The sequence below is a fragment of the Alligator sinensis genome, unplaced genomic scaffold (genome assembly GCF_000455745.1).
Source record: "Alligator sinensis unplaced genomic scaffold, ASM45574v1 scaffold159_1, whole genome shotgun sequence".
Classification (NCBI taxonomy): domain Eukaryota; kingdom Metazoa; phylum Chordata; order Crocodylia; family Alligatoridae; genus Alligator; species Alligator sinensis.
In genome coordinates, this window is record NW_005842222.1 from 1,237,201 (window position 1) to 1,254,193 (window position 16,993).

Genomic DNA, 16,993 nt, shown 5'->3' on the forward strand with positions numbered 1-16,993 from the left:
CCCCAAATGGAGTATTTCCAGGGGCAAGGAGGAGGGACTTCTGGTGGCAAAGGTAAGGGTTTAGTGGAGTGGGACTTCTGGTCCCAAGATGGTGACAAGTTTGCGGGGCAACCATTAAGGGGTGGGGCTACCCATGCAGACCTGGACAGCTCACCAAAACTTGTTAAATGACCCTCCACCCAAAATAATTACCCGCCCCTGTGCTACATGCACAAAGAAAAGGAGATCCCAAAGTTGCAACAGTTCACAGTGAGACCACAATAAACATACACTGTTATAACCAAACGACTACCTAACCATTAGAGCAGGGGAAGGCAAAGTCCAGCTCACAGACCAGATCTGATCGGCAGTGGACTCCATTTCCTAGAAGCCCCTGCCCACATAGCTGGGGCTGGTTTCTATGGAAACCCCAGCGGCAGGCAGGGTCAGGGTTTCCGTGGAGTCCAGCCCCAGCAGTGCTGGCAAGGCACGTGGCAGGGTGGGGAGCTGCTCCGGGGCTGTTCTGGGATCTTGCAGTGGTAACATTGTGGTCTGGAGCTGGGGCAGAGCCACAATGTGCATCTTGCATGCTCTGGGCAGGGGCGTGCAGGCAGTGGGTTGCAGCTCTGCCCCAGCTCCTTGTAGCGGTGACAGCATGATCCGGAGCTGGGGCAGAGCTGCAATCCATTGCCTGCACACCCTTGCCCAGAGCATGTAGGCTGCAGATCATGGTTTTGCCCTGGCTCCGGACAATGCTGTCACTGCTGCAGGGTCCCAGCCTGGCCCCAGATCTGCCATTTTGCTCACCCCTGCATTATAGCTACTCAGAAAATGAATGTTAATTTTATATGAAGATTTTGAATAAAATATCTTGTTTCATCAGAATAAAACTCCATCAAAATATTTTGCCCAGAATTTAGACTTTTTTCATAGGATCATAAAAAAGCAGAGCTGATAGGGACAACATGAAATCTAGTCCATCCTCATGCTCAAGGCAGGATCATCCCTGACTAAACCATCCAAGGCAGAAGGCAGGGTTGATATGCACCTTAGACTAACTAAATAAGATATATATGTATAGAGAAAGACAGACAGAGAGAGAATGCACAAGCTTTAATGAACTTGAGTTTACTTTGTCTGTCTAACTCAGGGGCGGGCAGTTATTTTGGGCAAAGGGCCGCTTACTGAGTTTTGGAAAGCCATCGAGGGCTGCATGACAGGCAGTCCAGGGCAGATTAATATTAATTTTGTACATTTTTTAGGGGCCCCGCAGGCCGGATAGAATGGCCTGGTGGGCTGCATCTGGCCCCCGGGGGATATTTTGCCCACCCCTGGTCTAACCTGCTCTTGAAAAATTTGCATTGATAGAGATCCCAAGACTTCTCAAGGTGGCTTGTTCACCATTCTTACCAAACTGTAAAAAATAATATAATTCAGACTGGTGCTGCTGGGCCTCCTGGGGGTTGTGGTTTGAATGCTTTGTGTCCTCATTCTCCTCTGTGGCCTGGGCCACCTGGATAGACTGTTTTTAATGTTGCTCATCATCTTTCTTCTCCTCTTCATGTGTGAAAAGGGTGCATCATAGAAAAAAAGTTTTGCTGAAATGATTTTGACCAGTTGTGCTACTCTTCATCAAGTCATATAGGCTACTTGGCAGAGGTGAGTTTTAAGGAGAGATTTCAGGAAGTTTCTTTTCCTCACCTTACTTTAACTAGCAGTAAGTGACTGTGTGTACCTGCTTACGCAAGATTTTCTTAATGTATGCATTAAGGATTCTGTCTGTAGCTCCACTGACCACTTTCCCACATGCCTAGTCATCCCTCTGCAGGCTCTTGTTTGGTGTTTTAAACAAAATGGTTTGCATATATAGGGGATTTTTAAAAATAATTGAACCAGATTCAGAGGTGATTTAAATAATATGTTGGTGAATCAGTATGAGTACATGTAGTTTATATAGAGATTGGATGAAAGGTTGTAGCTGAAACAGACAGAGTAACCAGTATGAGTGTATGATTAAGCTGACCTTATTTGATACGTCTTTTTAATACTGCAGCTGTTTACTTCACACTCCTACACTTCTGTTGAATTAGCAACAAATAACTAATGCATAACTTAAATCAATTCAGAATTTTGTCCTCAATTTCTGAGATGTCAGGCCTGTCATGTTGGGAAGGCAGGGAAGGCAACCATTCTTTCCTGTTCTAATGAAAGGTTTCATCTACTTGAGGTTGCAGTATCTGCTGCCCAGGACTTGTGGCAATATTACACTTCAAAGAAATAATGTAGAAGTTCTCAGAAGTGTTAAACTAATTCCTGATTAGCTAATCTAATTTGCGGTTTCATTGGATTTGTATTGTTTTGTTCTGCCATAGTTATTGACCTGCATTCCAAGTATGTTTTCATGTCTTCCATATCACTTTTGACTTTTCTTTCAAACTAACTACATTTTTCTTATACTGTTTTGAGCCCAGACTATATTAAATGCATGCCCAAAAGCCAGCTTTAATAAGCCTTTGAATGGTAAGTATTTGGAAACTACAGGAGCTAGCTATTGCACTGTCTAGTGGTAATCAAGACCATGAGCACACATAGGAATAAGCCCAAGATTATAGTATTGAGAAGTCCAGCAGTTTTCACAGATTCACTCTTTTTCTTGCACTATATTTGATCCTGCCAACAGTACTCTGGTTTACTGGCAGCAGGTGTGTAATGTTATTAAAAGGAAAAATAATTATGGACTGTTTTTTTTCCAGTCGTAAGCTCCTTTCTTCTGGTATAACTTTCATGGCTAGGTTAATTGCAGGTACAAATCCTACTGTGTATCAAATACTTACATTTAAGTAGTAGAATTTTCACCCCAACCTAACTGGATACAGCTGCATCCCCAGAATAAGCACCAGCGTGCTTAAAGTGCCTGAATAAAAATTTTTGTTCCTTTGGGTTTTTTTATTCTGTGGTGCAAATTTTCTGCTTTGGAAGAGAGTTGTTGATCTTTTAAATCTTGAAAGTCATTTAAAGTCTGTAACACAAATAGAATTATCTTGTGTATTTTATGTGGGGCTGATGTTTTACCTATTTTTCAGGTTTTGTTGATCTTTGCAAAAGAAGACAACCAGAGTGATGGGTTCTGGTGGGCTTGTGATAGAGCTGGATACAGGTGTAATATTGCTCGAACACCAGAGTCAGCACTTGAATACTTTCTTGATAAGCACCAGGAAATAATAGTGATAGATCACAGGAGCTCCCGATACTTTGATGCTGAGGCTATCTGCAGGTAACTTCATGGACCTTGTGCCCCTTTTGAACCTAAAAATGCCTTGTAAAATGCCACTCGTGAGCATAAAGTGAAGACATTATGACATTCTGAAAACAAGTTTAGAGAAGGGAGTAGGGGGCTGGAGATTGCACTGCTCCATCATTAAAGGAAAAAATAAAAACTGCTTTGGTGGGTAAGAGAAGAGCAGAAATAAAGCTTTCAAATATAGCACATGAAAACCATTCTACAGGCATCCGGTATGAAAGATACATTATTTCTGGGGCTAAAATTTGACCTAAAGAACTATAAATCTTAGGTCACAAGCCTTCATAGGACTTTAAAGCAGAGCTGCCATAGAAGTGTGCAACACTGTAACCATTGCTTTCCTATTTACTTGTGTTCTACTCCTCCAGCAAAGGTTGGAGCAATGGGGTTTTATATTGTACCACCATTCTTCCGTAATGGTGATTTTCCAAAACCTATGTCTATGTTAAGTGCAGAGATCAGGATTCTCAACCAGAATGTCACAGGACCCTTTGAAGGGTGCCATGGGTGGATCTAGGGTTTTGAAAAATACAGGGCAGATGGTGTGGCACAACAACACATTTTTTTTACCAGTTAAAGAAGAATTAAATGCTTATCTAATATGCTAGGGGGCTAACGCCATGTCTTTCAGTTTAAGGTCAAAGCAAAAACAAATAAGCTGTGCACTGATTTGCTGGGTTATATATAAAGTTTTAAAAAGACACCACAAGCTAGACAAAAAAGTCAGAATAATCAAACATCTTGTGTCATTAGTCCTGTAATCATTGTAGTTAAATGTACCTCTCTTATTCAGGTTCATAAGCAAAATCTAGTTTTCTTGGCATCTTGACAGTGCCTCCAATACTTCACTGTCAGTCACTTGCACACCTAAGTTCATATTACTACACCTGATTTAAGGCTTTTAGCTAGAGCTAAAAACACTCTATGGGGTGGTTTGGATGAAACAGAAGAGAAATGTTCCAGACAGCAAAATTGTAGAAGAAAGGATAGTTTGAGGAGTGGAACATCAAGACTATTAAAAAGCATAGAGGATCGTTAACACCTGTGCAGTGGAGAGAGCTTAGTAGGGATCAGAGACATGATAGTGAGCCATGAATTGATTGACTCCCTCAGCACTGCTGGAATCAAAGGGTATGCCACTGCTTTCCTCTGGATCTACTCCTGAATTGGGTGTTGGGAGTGGGTAGGTAAACACAGGTTCATCCCTGCCCCACTACTCCTCCCTCCCCCGCTAGTTACACAGCCCAGAAGAGGTAAGCAGAGGGTCTTCTGACTGCTCCTTTCCCTTCTCCCCCAGGTAGGGAGGGCTGGATTTGGCCAACAGAGCTGCCGCTTCCATGCCCAATCCCATGCACACAGCACCCTCTCTGGCCAGTCCAGGATCTGTGCCGCAGGCAGCGCCTGCCCCAAAATGGCTGGGGAGGGAGCAGCATTACACGCATCATGTGATACATGTTTTGGACCAACTGGGAAAATGCCATATGTGGCTTGGATCCCAGGCTGGTGGTGCAGGGGGCACTGCACGTGGTGGGCCTCCTGATCTCTGTGCATGGGGCTGGTCTTGCACGCTGCACTTTATGCTGGTCCACTCTAGACCCAGCAGCAGAATTTGGAGTCAGACAAAGGAGCTCCCTGGGCTGAATCTGGCCTGCAAGCTGTACCTTTGACACTCTTGGTTTAAACTCTTCAAACATTTGTGTCTATTGCCATGCCACCTTTTCAGTTGAATGTTTTATTTGTTTTATTTTTAAATCTTTCCTTAGGAAGTCAACCACTGTATCTTGCTTCATTTTATTCTCTGAGTTCCCTTCAGTTTGTCAGTGTCTCTTTGATAACATGATGCCCCTGTCTTCTCCTGAGAATAATTTAACAAAATGCAGGGTTTGAAACTTTGCAGAAAGCTAAGTATTGGAAATCCATGGATACTTAATCTGTAAGAGAAAAGTATGTTCTGTATTCGGTGATGGAGTATGTTCTGTATTCGGTGACAATTAAGGGCTAGCCCATTCGTCTCTATATTTCCACACCAAGCAGAATAGCTTCTCGTAGGAATAGTGCTGCTATTGACCATGCCTGCTATATCTGTGTGCTAGACCAGAGGTGGGCAAAATACGGCCCATGGGCCAGATCCAGATCCAGCCTGCAGAGGGGCTTTGTCCAGTCCGTGACAGGTCCCTCGGTCCCGCCTGGCCCAGGCACCATCCACCCTTGGCTCATCCTGCCACCCCCTGGACACACAGCAGGGCTTGGGTGGCTCTGCAGCTGGATTGCCTTTCTAGGCAGCCCAGGTGGCGGCTCCTTCTGGATGCTGTCACCGCTGGCCCCAGCCCTGCGATACCAGCAGGGACCTGCATGCATAGTGCTGACCCACCCTGCCTTGCCCTGTGCCTGCTCTAGAGTTGCCTGCGCAGGCTCAGCAGCAGCAACAGTGACAGCGCAGGATAGAAGCTGTTACTCAGCACCAAGGAAAAGCGGCTCCTCCCCCTCACTGCTGCCAGGCACTTCCTGCTGCAGTCACCTGGAGCCTCCTCTGCCCTGCATGTCCACCACCATCACTGCCACCTCCAGGCTGCAGTGGGGCAGCAGTGGTAGCACAGAGCAGACACAGGGCAGCCCAGTACGGGCTCCGGGCAGTTGCAGTAGGAAGAGCCACCAAGGGGCAGGGCTACCCTTGTGGTCCTCGACAGCTCACCAGAACTCATTAAGCGGCCCTCCAGCCGAAATAATTGCCTGCTTCTGTGCTAAACAGTGTTTAGAAGTAGGAGGTCTGGATAAGAGTTAATAATGCATTTTCTACCACCTTTTTCCAAATCAACCAATGGCTATGGTGAACATTCCCGTTCCCAGTCCAACACATAGTCTGCATGTTCAGGGAAGCTAGACCAGATGAACTTAGTGAAAAGGGGTTTCTGTAGATGTCCTAGATTTACACAGATGCAGCGCCCTGCTTTCACAGGTTTGGGGGCCTATACTGATCTTCATGCCAAAAAAAAGAAGGAACATGCATCAGACATCCATCCTTATGTGTACGCCAAACTAAGAAAGCGATAAAAGCTCCACAAAAAAAAAGTTTGTTGAATCTCCCAGGTTCAGTATTGTAGGATCTTTGGGGCTTGTTTTTTCCGTTATGTGTAACAATAAAAATTCAAAGTAGTTTCAGTAAAGCGTCCTAGAATGCGCATGACTCAAGTTTTTTTGTCTTTTCAGATCAATCCGTGCTACTAAGCCATCAGAACACACTGTAATACTTGCTGTTGTTCCACGCACGTAATTATCTCTCTGTTTTTATTATTTTTGTGTTATATTTATTTTCTTATTATGTATAACTGCCTATCATTATGCAGATATTATTTGTATCAGCCACCTTTTATCTCTAGTTGCAGAGAGTAGGACATGGATCAGTGACTTGAAATTACAACAAAGTATGGATAACCTGGAAAAACTTGTTCACTGTTAGAATGTTTAGGTTGGATATCAGGAAAAACTTCACTGTTAAAACAGTGAAGCAGTGGAAAAGACTGCCAAAGGAGTTGTGGACTCTTCATCCTTGGAGGTGTTTAAGAAGAAGCTAGACAGACATTGGTCAGGAATGGTTTAGAAGTAGCTATGACTGTGTTCTTCTATGGGTATTTTCCATTGTATGGGTATTTCCTCACGTAGCAATGAGTTGCTCATTGCTACATGAGGCTGGGAGGCAATTTTTCCCCTCTTCCTGCTCCATGTGTTGGGGGCAGGGGGTGTTGTTTTGTTTTGTTTTATTTTTTTAAGGCTTCCTCAGATGCACTGTGTGTAACCAGCAACCAAAGCTGGGGATTTTGATTGGGGTGGCCTCAGTGCTCCTGCTGGGACTTAAACCTGAAGGTTCCTGGATAGAGGGTCCTGTCACTCCTCTTAGGGCCGGGCTGATTGCTATATTTGGGGTCAAGAAGGAATTTTCTCTCATGGTCAGATTGGTATGAACTGTGGGGGTTTTGCCTTCCTCTGTATCAGGGGGCATGGCCCTCTTCCTGGGATCTCCTGAGTGCATTTTAACAACCTTGCAGCAGCAGGATGTTGGATGCTCTGGTCCTCCTGCATTACCTGTGGCAGGTATAGGTGCCAGGCTTTATGGTTGTGCAGTGGGATTGACTGTGTAGTTTTACTAATAGGTTTGATAAGGATTTGTACAGGATGGATTGATTTGAACCTGAATGTCTGACTTCCCAGGTACAGTGCTTTAACCACCACACCATAGATTAGACATAATGCAGTCTATTCGGGGGGGGCAGTCAATAGTGGTGAAGATGTGTGGAACCAGGAGGAAAAGAGCAAGCTAAAAGGTATATGGCTCCACGAGGTGGCTGCTGCTTTAGAAGGGAGCAGTCTCTGGCTTCTAGTCTGGGCCTTTGATACCAAGGGTGAAGAAATTTCCCCATTGCACTACTTCCCTATCTGTTTTACCCAGTGACTAGTAAATGCAAGGAGCAGTGGCTCACTTTGAAAACTGCCATTTAGGTTCACAAAGGATAACAGAATTCAACCCAATGGCTGTGTCCAGATGACCACAGATGTCTTGTCCCTGGGGAACGCCTGTGCCTCATGCCCTCTGGTATATGGCAGGTTACCCTGGGTGGGGTAGGGGAGGCTGGTTCCAGCAACTATGCTGGCCCCAGCAGCCTTACCTGGGGTCCTGGGGACCAGGGAAGCTGCAGCCATGGCTCTCGTGCAGCTTGGAGCCTAGCCTGCAGCATCACGTACCACATGGCTGCACTTCTCTTGACATGACAAGTAAGTTTAGATAACTCTGTCATATTAACATTATCTACTTTTTATATTTTGGGTGACCACATGTTCTATTTTGCTGTAGACCTGCTGACCAAGAAGAGATATCTGTTCTACCCCTTCTCCATGCCGGCTTTGATAGGGTATGTAGAAATAACCCTCATAACTTGATAAATTAAAAACCTTCCTTTTTTTTAATGAAGAATAATTATGAGTCATTTGACTAAATCACAAGTTTTGATTGTATCACAAATGTTAATGAGAATGTGTTTATGGGAAAATAACAGCTGTCTATTCAACAATATTTCTTCCTTTTTGGCTAGTGGTACATATCACAAAAGAATCTGTGGCCTAGTTACTAGTTCCAGAAGGACCGGGCCTATTAGCAGATTAATTTCTGATGGCCTGGAAAGGTAGTTGGAAAATGAAGTAGAGTTGAGAGCCCTTTGCTGCTTCCTTATTAAAGAAGTGGTATGCACCCTTGGTTGGTAAGTGCTGCACTCCACAGCATGTACCCTAATGCTTGGGACATGTGTCTGTGCTTTCACCTGGCAAATACCACCTACTTGTGAAATGTGTGAACTCGTCTATCCCCTACTGTAATCATTTGGGTATGGGATGAGGATTTTGGTCTGCAGCTTTTCTTAGAGCTCAGAGCGTTAGATGTAGTCATGATGCTTGCATAAGACAAAGAGGGGAGAACAATTTATACCCTCCAGGACACCTGCTTAGATGAGGAAAGAGTAGGAACTAGTCTTCAGAAGGATAGTCTGATAGGGGATGAGCTTGGGTCTCTGGAGACCCAGCTTCAATTCCCTGCTTTGCCATAGATTTCCTGCATAACTTTGGGTATGTCTCCTATTTTTCTTTCTTTCTTTAAAAAAGTTGTAATAAAAGATAAATCTCTCATCTTTCTTTCTTCCTTTCTGCATTTCAGTTACTGGCACTAACATGAAGGAAACAGTACTAGCTTACTTCACAGAGAAAGCTGTGAAGATAAATACATTAAACATTATCAGATGATCATGTATTGTAATACTAGGGATTGTATCATCCTGTCATATGGCCCATGTGGCTCCTGGAATGGGGTAGGACAAGCGGGATGGGGTGCACATCCAAATTCTGGATGTTGGGGACATGTTTTGGCAGCACCAGGGCAAGTGATGGATCTGGACTTTGTCAAGTTTGATACCCCATGGTATATAGATGTCAGTCCAAAAATTTATGGCTTAAAGTTTCTTATTTAGTGTTCTGTAGAAACCTGGTTTGTTTACTTCTTCTTAACACATTGTTTTCCATTCCCTCTCTTGATCATAGGTTCTCCTTTTTTTCTAAAGCCTGGTGTTCTGTTCAAACAAATCAGACTAGATTGTGACTTGGTATGCAGCCCAGAGTACAATTCTAGGAAACACTGTGGCTAGGGAGAGACATTACACATGAACTGATTTAAGTGAAGAGAAACTGGTTTAAAACTGTAACAGAACAGACTTTTGGTGTACATTAGCCAGTTTGAAAATGGCTGAAACCAGTTTGAGATAAACCTGAATATAACACTGTATCTCCTGTAACCTACTTGCGTTCCCCTCCTCACCCCCATCCTTCTATTGTTAGTCCCTCGCTCAGGCGCTGTGTATTTCCCTACCGGCTTTGTCAGCTTTCTTGGATTCACAATCCTAAACATTTACTAATAAAAGTCAATCAGACTTAAGTGATTTGGGTCAAACTGGTTTATGCAATGTCTGTCCCAGACCCCTTCCTGGTTTTAAATTAAACCAGAGTCCCCCAGCATCCCAGCATGCTCTCTGGGCTGGGCAAGGATGTTTGATGGAGCAGAGCAGGGTTGGCTCCACCCCTCTCCTTTCTAGCTAGAGCACTATCACTGCTCCAGCTGGGTGAGGGACTGCAGCAGCTGCCAGGCCTCCCCCTGCTCCACTCCCCCTCCTCGCTGGCCGCTCAAACAGGGATCCCCCTTCCCGCCCCTCTCCCAGGGCAGGTACCTCAGTGCAGGAACCTGGCATCTGGCCATGCCCCCTGCCCCCTATGCTAGCTACTGCTGAGAGGTGTCTGTGTGGGTCTCCAATTTCACTGGAACAAAGAGCAACAGCTAGTGGCTTGCAAATGCAAATGCACCCTGCAGATAAGAAGAGCTTGAAACTGATGAGAGAGGTTTTCTTTTGTAGGGCTTGATGGGCCAATAAACAACCTGCTGGGTGCAATCCATCAGTCTTCAAGAGCAGACAGAGAAAGGTGTTAGAAATGACCTGGTTTGCAGACAGTCTGAAGAAGCAGGGAGACTGAGTTTGAAAAGCTCAGTATCAACAGATCCAGGGTTTGGCAGCACTCCCGCCCCTTGAGCAGTGAGCAGGAAAAAGCCTGGGATGGTGCAGGCAGGGTTGGGGGTTTACACACCTCCCTAATTAGAGCGTCCCGCCAGGGCCTGGCCATGCCTCCCACCCCTCAGCTCAGCACTTGGAAGGGAAGGAAGGGTGCTCTAGCACCCCCTGGCTTCTAGCCTGAGCCACTGCAAGCAGGTGCCTGCATTTTTTCAGTTCAGAGGGGATGTCTGTACAGTTACAAACTGATTCAGTCTAGGCAGGTTAGACTAACCTGCAAAGATTGAATCAGTTCAGGCTTAGACTTTTTGAATGTCTGTCCCTAGCTTGTGTGACATTGAGACATATAACTGAGTTATGGTTCTTACCTCATTCCTCTTAGGAATTAATTTGTTTTTGGCCCAAACACCAGAAGCAGTTTTGACAGTTCATCTGACTGGCCAATGAGTAGGGGGGGTGTAGAGCCCAAAGTATAACCATTGCCTTCCTTCAACTCTAGATTGATTTCTAAGCTCACAGTATATGTTGTTTTTTTGTCTGGATTGTTATCAAGCTCTAAGAAAAAAAGATGTCTGATATCAAAGAATCTGATTCTGTGTTTCTTGAGCAGTGGAGAAGCATAGCATTGTTTCATGCTTTTGTGGGTATCATTAGGCTGCAGATTCTTTCACAGAAGAAAAGTCCAGCTTATGCCCAGTTAAAATCCTTTTATTAACAGCAGAAAGGCATTTTTACATAAGCAAGTGCCTCAATGCCAAGCTCTATGAAAAGTGCCCAGTGCTGCGATGCTTACGGTTGTATAAGCAGTGAAATGCATGTCAGCACTGATAAAATGGTGGTGGCGCGCTTTTGAACTAAAACACATTGAAGGTGCTTTAGTTCAGAAGCTCACCGCCATTATTTTCTGCACACTGACACACATTTCGCTGCTCATACAACTGCACACAGCACAGCACAGTTCGCCTCAGCTTGCATGCGGAGCAGACTCAATTAATCAAGGCTTCTCCAAAATGGCAGTCTCTGGCATGTTGCAAGACAAAAAAGTATGTATATAAGTGCCCAAAGAAATCAAAACTTTTCAGATTATATTTAACTGTTGTTGTTCTTACTACTACTACTACTACTACTACTACTACTACTACTACTACTATAGGTGTCATCTAGTGGTTAGATGCTAATAATGATGGAAAGATTGAATGAAGATGGACCTACTTTGGAGTTATTGCTGTTCATTATTTCATAAATCGTCTGGTACCCTAAGGGCCCTTCTACACATGCAGGTAAAGGTGCAATGGGATGTAGTGCACATCACATTACATATACATGGCAGGAGGCATGATTATGGTATTATGCATTAGATTCCATTATGTCTTATTGCTGGTGCAGGGAGAACCTGATCCTGGGCTCCTCCTGCACTGGCAAGAAGCAAGCTTCCATGGCTGAGAGCTCCTCAGCTGAGGGGCTCTCAGCCCTGGGGGCTTTATGCACCCCTGGGACTGGGAGACAGAGATGCTGTGATCTCCTAGCCCCAAGGGTGTGTGAAGCCCCAGGGTTGGGACAGCACAAAGTTTTATTTAATTGAACATATACATATGATGATTCATTTTTTTAAATGTTTTTATCATTTATTATTTTAGTGTTTTATCATGTTAGAAAATTGTGAATGGTGTATTTTTACTAGATAATTATAATTTTTGTAACGTTTCAAGCTCTATTTAGATGGTACTTGGAACTCAGACTAGCAAAAAATAATTTGAAACTACTATTTAAGTTATGTACCTTGTTATTTAGCAAAAACAAGGATGAGGAGTTTTATTGTAGCATTTTATTTTTTTGTATTGAGTCAGACATTGCATGTGTCACCTCCCATTTTACTTCACTACTAGGAGGTTCTTTTCACTGGGGGGGTTGTTTTTTTTTAAATTCCTACTTGTATTTGCCTCTCCCCATTCCCTGGAATCTAATCTCTGTCTACCTTTTGATAGCTCTATGTCTGTGCCTGACAGGCAAGCCTGATACCTTTCTAGCTTCAGAGAATTCCCATGTTCCTGGGAAAGGTCTCATATGCAAGTTTTTTTTATATCGTGTGACCAAGCTCTAGATGTATCTTCAGTAACTGGAGCTTTTCAAGATGTGTTGTTCATCTGCCCATCTGTGTTCCACCCTCCTTCCTCTCTTTGTTGGAGTATAGAGAGTATCTGACTTCCAAGTTGAGAGCAAACAGAAACGGGAAGTGTGCACAACAAATCCCACAACAGAGAGAGGCAGGGCTGTCAAAACTGGGTTAGCATTTCAGCTAACTCTTTTGTAGTGAGTTGCAATGATTTCCACCAGCTCTATGATTTACTTTCTTTAAAATTTTGGCAGCAAACGTTACCAAAAAAAATCAAATTTATATTGAATTTATGCTGATTTAAATAGATTTTTGTAAATTCTGGTCTTAAAATAGGTTTGTCATTTTAAAAAAGAAAACACATAATTTTAAAACAAAAAAAAAATCTAATTTAAAACATATCTGTAATTATTCTTCCTGGAAGTAATTATGTAAATCTTCTACATGTCCATAGAAGAACAGAATGTTCTACGCCTGTCAGTTCTTTTCACTGGTATTGTTCTGGTTTTGTTCTGTAGCATCATCTTATTGCTTAACAGTACAGTACAGATTGAGCCTTAACTTCTGTTAAATAGCGCAACTAAAAGTACAATGTACACATCTAATCGTGTACTAAAATCATTACATTAAAAACAGTACTAAGGAGTAAACCCAACCAAACACGTAGATTCTTAAAACTCAAATCCATTTGCAGAGAGAACTGATTTTACTGCTGACAGCTTGCGATGAAAATGTTGACACATCATTTTTAAAGAGGAAAACAAAGTCTGTGCCACAGCATTGTAGCTTCCTCTAAAAACAAGCTTTGATGTTCTTCAAACGACCGGCTGTGGACACTAGATGCAGCTGTCCTTTCAGAATACTAAGAATCATAACAGTATGTTCTCTGTGGATAACACCAAAAAGAAAAAAAATCTACATGGGTTGTTTTGTATCTTATTTTCAACCATTCATGATTCAGCAGTCCACTAAAGGCTGAATCAAAGGGCCCCATTCTTCTCCCACTGTAGTTAATGGTAAAAAATCTCTTGACTTCATTGGTACTGGGACTGTTACATTTGCCCAACAAGAAGATATATTCTTTCCTCTGGAATAGATAGATGTTAACCTTCATCATCCTTTAGTTGACCACTCTCTTTGCTTAGTGCTTCAAGGAACCTTATAATGGATCAGGTTTTGCCAGCATCATTCACATTGACCAGTCCCTTTGGACGCTTGTACACATGATGGGAGTTTAGTCCTTTAGGGATGCATTCTGTGTCCCCTAAATTGAAATGGTGGGTTTTACTTTTCCGTCATTGTGTACGTCATTGCTCTTAAAGCTCATGAAATGCTCAGTGCATTATTCACAGTAAACTCAGGGAGCACCGCATAACAATCCACCCCACTGAACTCTTCGTACTAAATTACAGCAGGGGGCACCTATAGCTCACAGCATGCTGACATGTACAGATGGCCAAAAGTGCGATTTCATTAATTTAAATAATTTAATTAAGTGTTGTTTCATTAATTTAATTAATTTTTACACATATTTTTACACTTTTAAAAACTTTTTTGAATTTTTTTCACCAGTATTTTAATTTTTTTAAATTCTTATTTTGTTTTTATTCTTTTCATTCCTATCTTCATTTTTATTCTTATCTTATTTTTTATTTTCCTATTACTGTCATCAAGTAAATTTTATTTCATGTGTTAATCCACTTGTTTTTTTTTTTTATTTCACTCAAACAACCACCCCTACAAACAGGGCACTGAAATTCTCCTATTGCTTATAATAGGCGCATAAATCTGCACCCTGTGAATTTCTTATATATACTAGCCAGTTGCCCATCAAGAGTGATGGGGTGAGGGAGTGGGTGGGGATGGAGCCCTGTGCCCCCCCCCACCCATCTGGACCCACTCCCCCCTTCCCTCCTGCTACTTGGGGTCTGGGCTCATTCCCAAGCAGCAGGGAGGGGAGGAGTGGGCATGGGCCCGATGTGAGGGAGAACAGGGCCCAAGGGTGGGGCGAAGCTGTGTTGCCGTGGCGGGGGGATGGGAGGAATGGGCTCGGGGCTGACATGGAGGGGGAGTGGAGGAGGAGTGGGCCTGGGCCCAAGAGGGGGAGGAGGCTCGCTCCTCCCCTCCCCCAGCTGCTGCCACATCAGGCCCGACCTGCTGTTACATTTGCCCAACAAGAAGATATATTCTTTCCTCTGGAATAGATAGATGTTAACCTTCATCATCCTTTAGTTGACCACTCTCTTTGCTTAGTGCTTCAAGGAACCTTATAATGGATCAGGTTTTGCCAGCATCATTCACATTGACCAGTCCCTTTGGACGCTTGTACACATGATGGGAGTTTAGTCCTTTAGGGATGCATTCTGTGTCCCCTAAATTGAAATGGTGGGTTTTACTTTTCCGTCATTGTGTACGTCATTGCTCTTAAAGCTCATGAAATGCTCAGTGCATTATTCACAGTAAACTCAGGGAGCACCGCATAACAATCCACCCCACTGAACTCTTCGTACTAAATTACAGCAGGGGGCACCTATAGCTCACAGCATGCTGACATGTACAGATGGCCAAAAGTGCGATTTCATTAATTTAAATAATTTAATTAAGTGTTGTTTCATTAATTTAATTAATTTTTACACATATTTTTACACTTTTAAAAACTTTTTTGAATTTTTTTCACCAGTATTTTAATTTTTTTAAATTCTTATTTTGTTTTTATTCTTTTCATTCCTATCTTCATTTTTATTCTTATCTTATTTTTTATTTTCCTATTACTGTCATCAAGTAAATTTTATTTCATGTGTTAATCCACTTGTTTTTTTTTTTTATTTCACTCAAACAACCACCCCTACAAACAGGGCACTGAAATTCTCCTATTGCTTATAATAGGCGCATAAATCTGCACCCTGTGAATTTCTTATATATACTAGCCAGTTGCCCATCAAGAGTGATGGGGTGAGGGAGTGGGTGGGGATGGAGCCCTGTGCCCCCCCCCACCCATCTGGACCCACTCCCCCCTTCCCTCCTGCTACTTGGGGTCTGGGCTCATTCCCAAGCAGCAGGGAGGGGAGGAGTGGGCATGGGCCCGATGTGAGGGAGAACAGGGCCCAAGGGTGGGGCGAAGCTGTGTTGCCGTGGCGGGGGGATGGGAGGAATGGGCTCGGGGCTGACATGGAGGGGGAGTGGAGGAGGAGTGGGCCTGGGCCCAAGAGGGGGAGGAGGCTCGCTCCTCCCCTCCCCCAGCTGCTGCCACATCAGGCCAGACCTGCTGCTCCCCCCACACCGCCATGGCAGGCCTGCTCGCACACCACCCCCTGCATCAGGCCTGGGCCAACTCCTTCCCCATTGCGTCGGGTCCACTCCTCCCCCCACCGGCACCAGGCATGGCATGTGGAGGCAGCAAAGATGAAAGGGTGGGGAGGGGAGGGCCAAGGCCAGCACTGGTGGCCTCACCCCCCCACAGCATCCTGACACCCCTCCCCGCACCACCACCTTCACCTCCAAAGAGCAAGGGCCTCACCCCCCACCTCTGCTCCATTGTCTCCACCTGCAGGGAGCAGGGCAGTGGGGGCGAGGTCAGCTGCACTGGCCTAACCCCCTGCTCCATCCCGTGTCCCTGCCATCATGGTAAAGCATTGCCACCTGTCCAAATGCTTCTTCACGCTCTGATTGGTTATCCTCACAGATTCCATCAGGAGTCAGCAAAGCCATCTTGTTATGCAGTAAACAACAGTTACTCTTTCACTCAGAGCACCACCTGCTTGTGCTAAGGGGGTTGAATAAGTAGGGCTTTTGAATAGGGTCATTAGCATTCTAACTACCCATGGTCTGTACCAAGTTTGTCCAACATACGACCCACGGGCCACCGTGCAGCCCGCCAAGTTGTTTTCTGAGGCCCAAGGTGCTGCGATGGGAAATGAAAGTAAACACTGCTTACTTTCGTTCCCACCCCTTGTCCCTCCCCCAGCCCCTCAGCAGCTTCCTAATGGCTGCTGAATGGCTGGGGAAGGGACAAGGTTCCCACACACACCGTGTCAGCTTGACGTAGCCAATGCAGTGCGGCTCCTCCCCTCCCCTCTCATTTCACGGTGTCCCTAGCCCCACCCCTCCCTTTCTCATTTGCATACCAGCTCCTCCCTTCGCCCTCGTTGCAGGGTTTCCCTTCCTAGCCCTGCCCCTCCCTTCCTCATTTGCATGCCGGCCCAGCCCTGCACCAGTCCCCGCCAGCTGTGCGGGCTGGAGCAGGTCATGGTGCAGCGGGTGGGCGGGTGTGAGGGGTGCAGATGTCAGCACAGAGGGATGCTGTGGCCAGGCCCGTGGGAGATGCTGCTGTCACTGCTGCTGTGGCTGTGGCTGTGGCTGCTGGGGCGGGAAGCTGACACCACTCCCACCTCCCCACATCCCCCCGCGCCCACAGACATTGCGCTGGGGGTGGTGAATCATGGGCCCTGGGGAGGGAGGGAGCCCTGCCAGTCGGGCTTGGGCTGCCCTGGGGGTGAGGGAGCTGGG

At 44.8% G+C, this 16,993-nt stretch overlaps 1 protein-coding gene across 1 annotated transcript in view; it reads left to right on the forward strand.

Moving 5' to 3' along the window:
• The window catches only part of PDE8B (phosphodiesterase 8B), a 91,251-nt gene that overhangs the window by 14,120 nt on the left and 60,138 nt on the right, over positions 1-16,993 (forward strand). Inside the window, exons 2-4 of the mRNA XM_006027085.3 lie at positions 3,063-3,253; positions 6,488-6,547; positions 8,127-8,184. Of these exons, the coding sequence (XP_006027147.1) occupies positions 3,063-3,253; positions 6,488-6,547; positions 8,127-8,184 (309 nt within the window). The remainder of the gene's footprint in view (positions 1-3,062; positions 3,254-6,487; positions 6,548-8,126; positions 8,185-16,993) is intronic.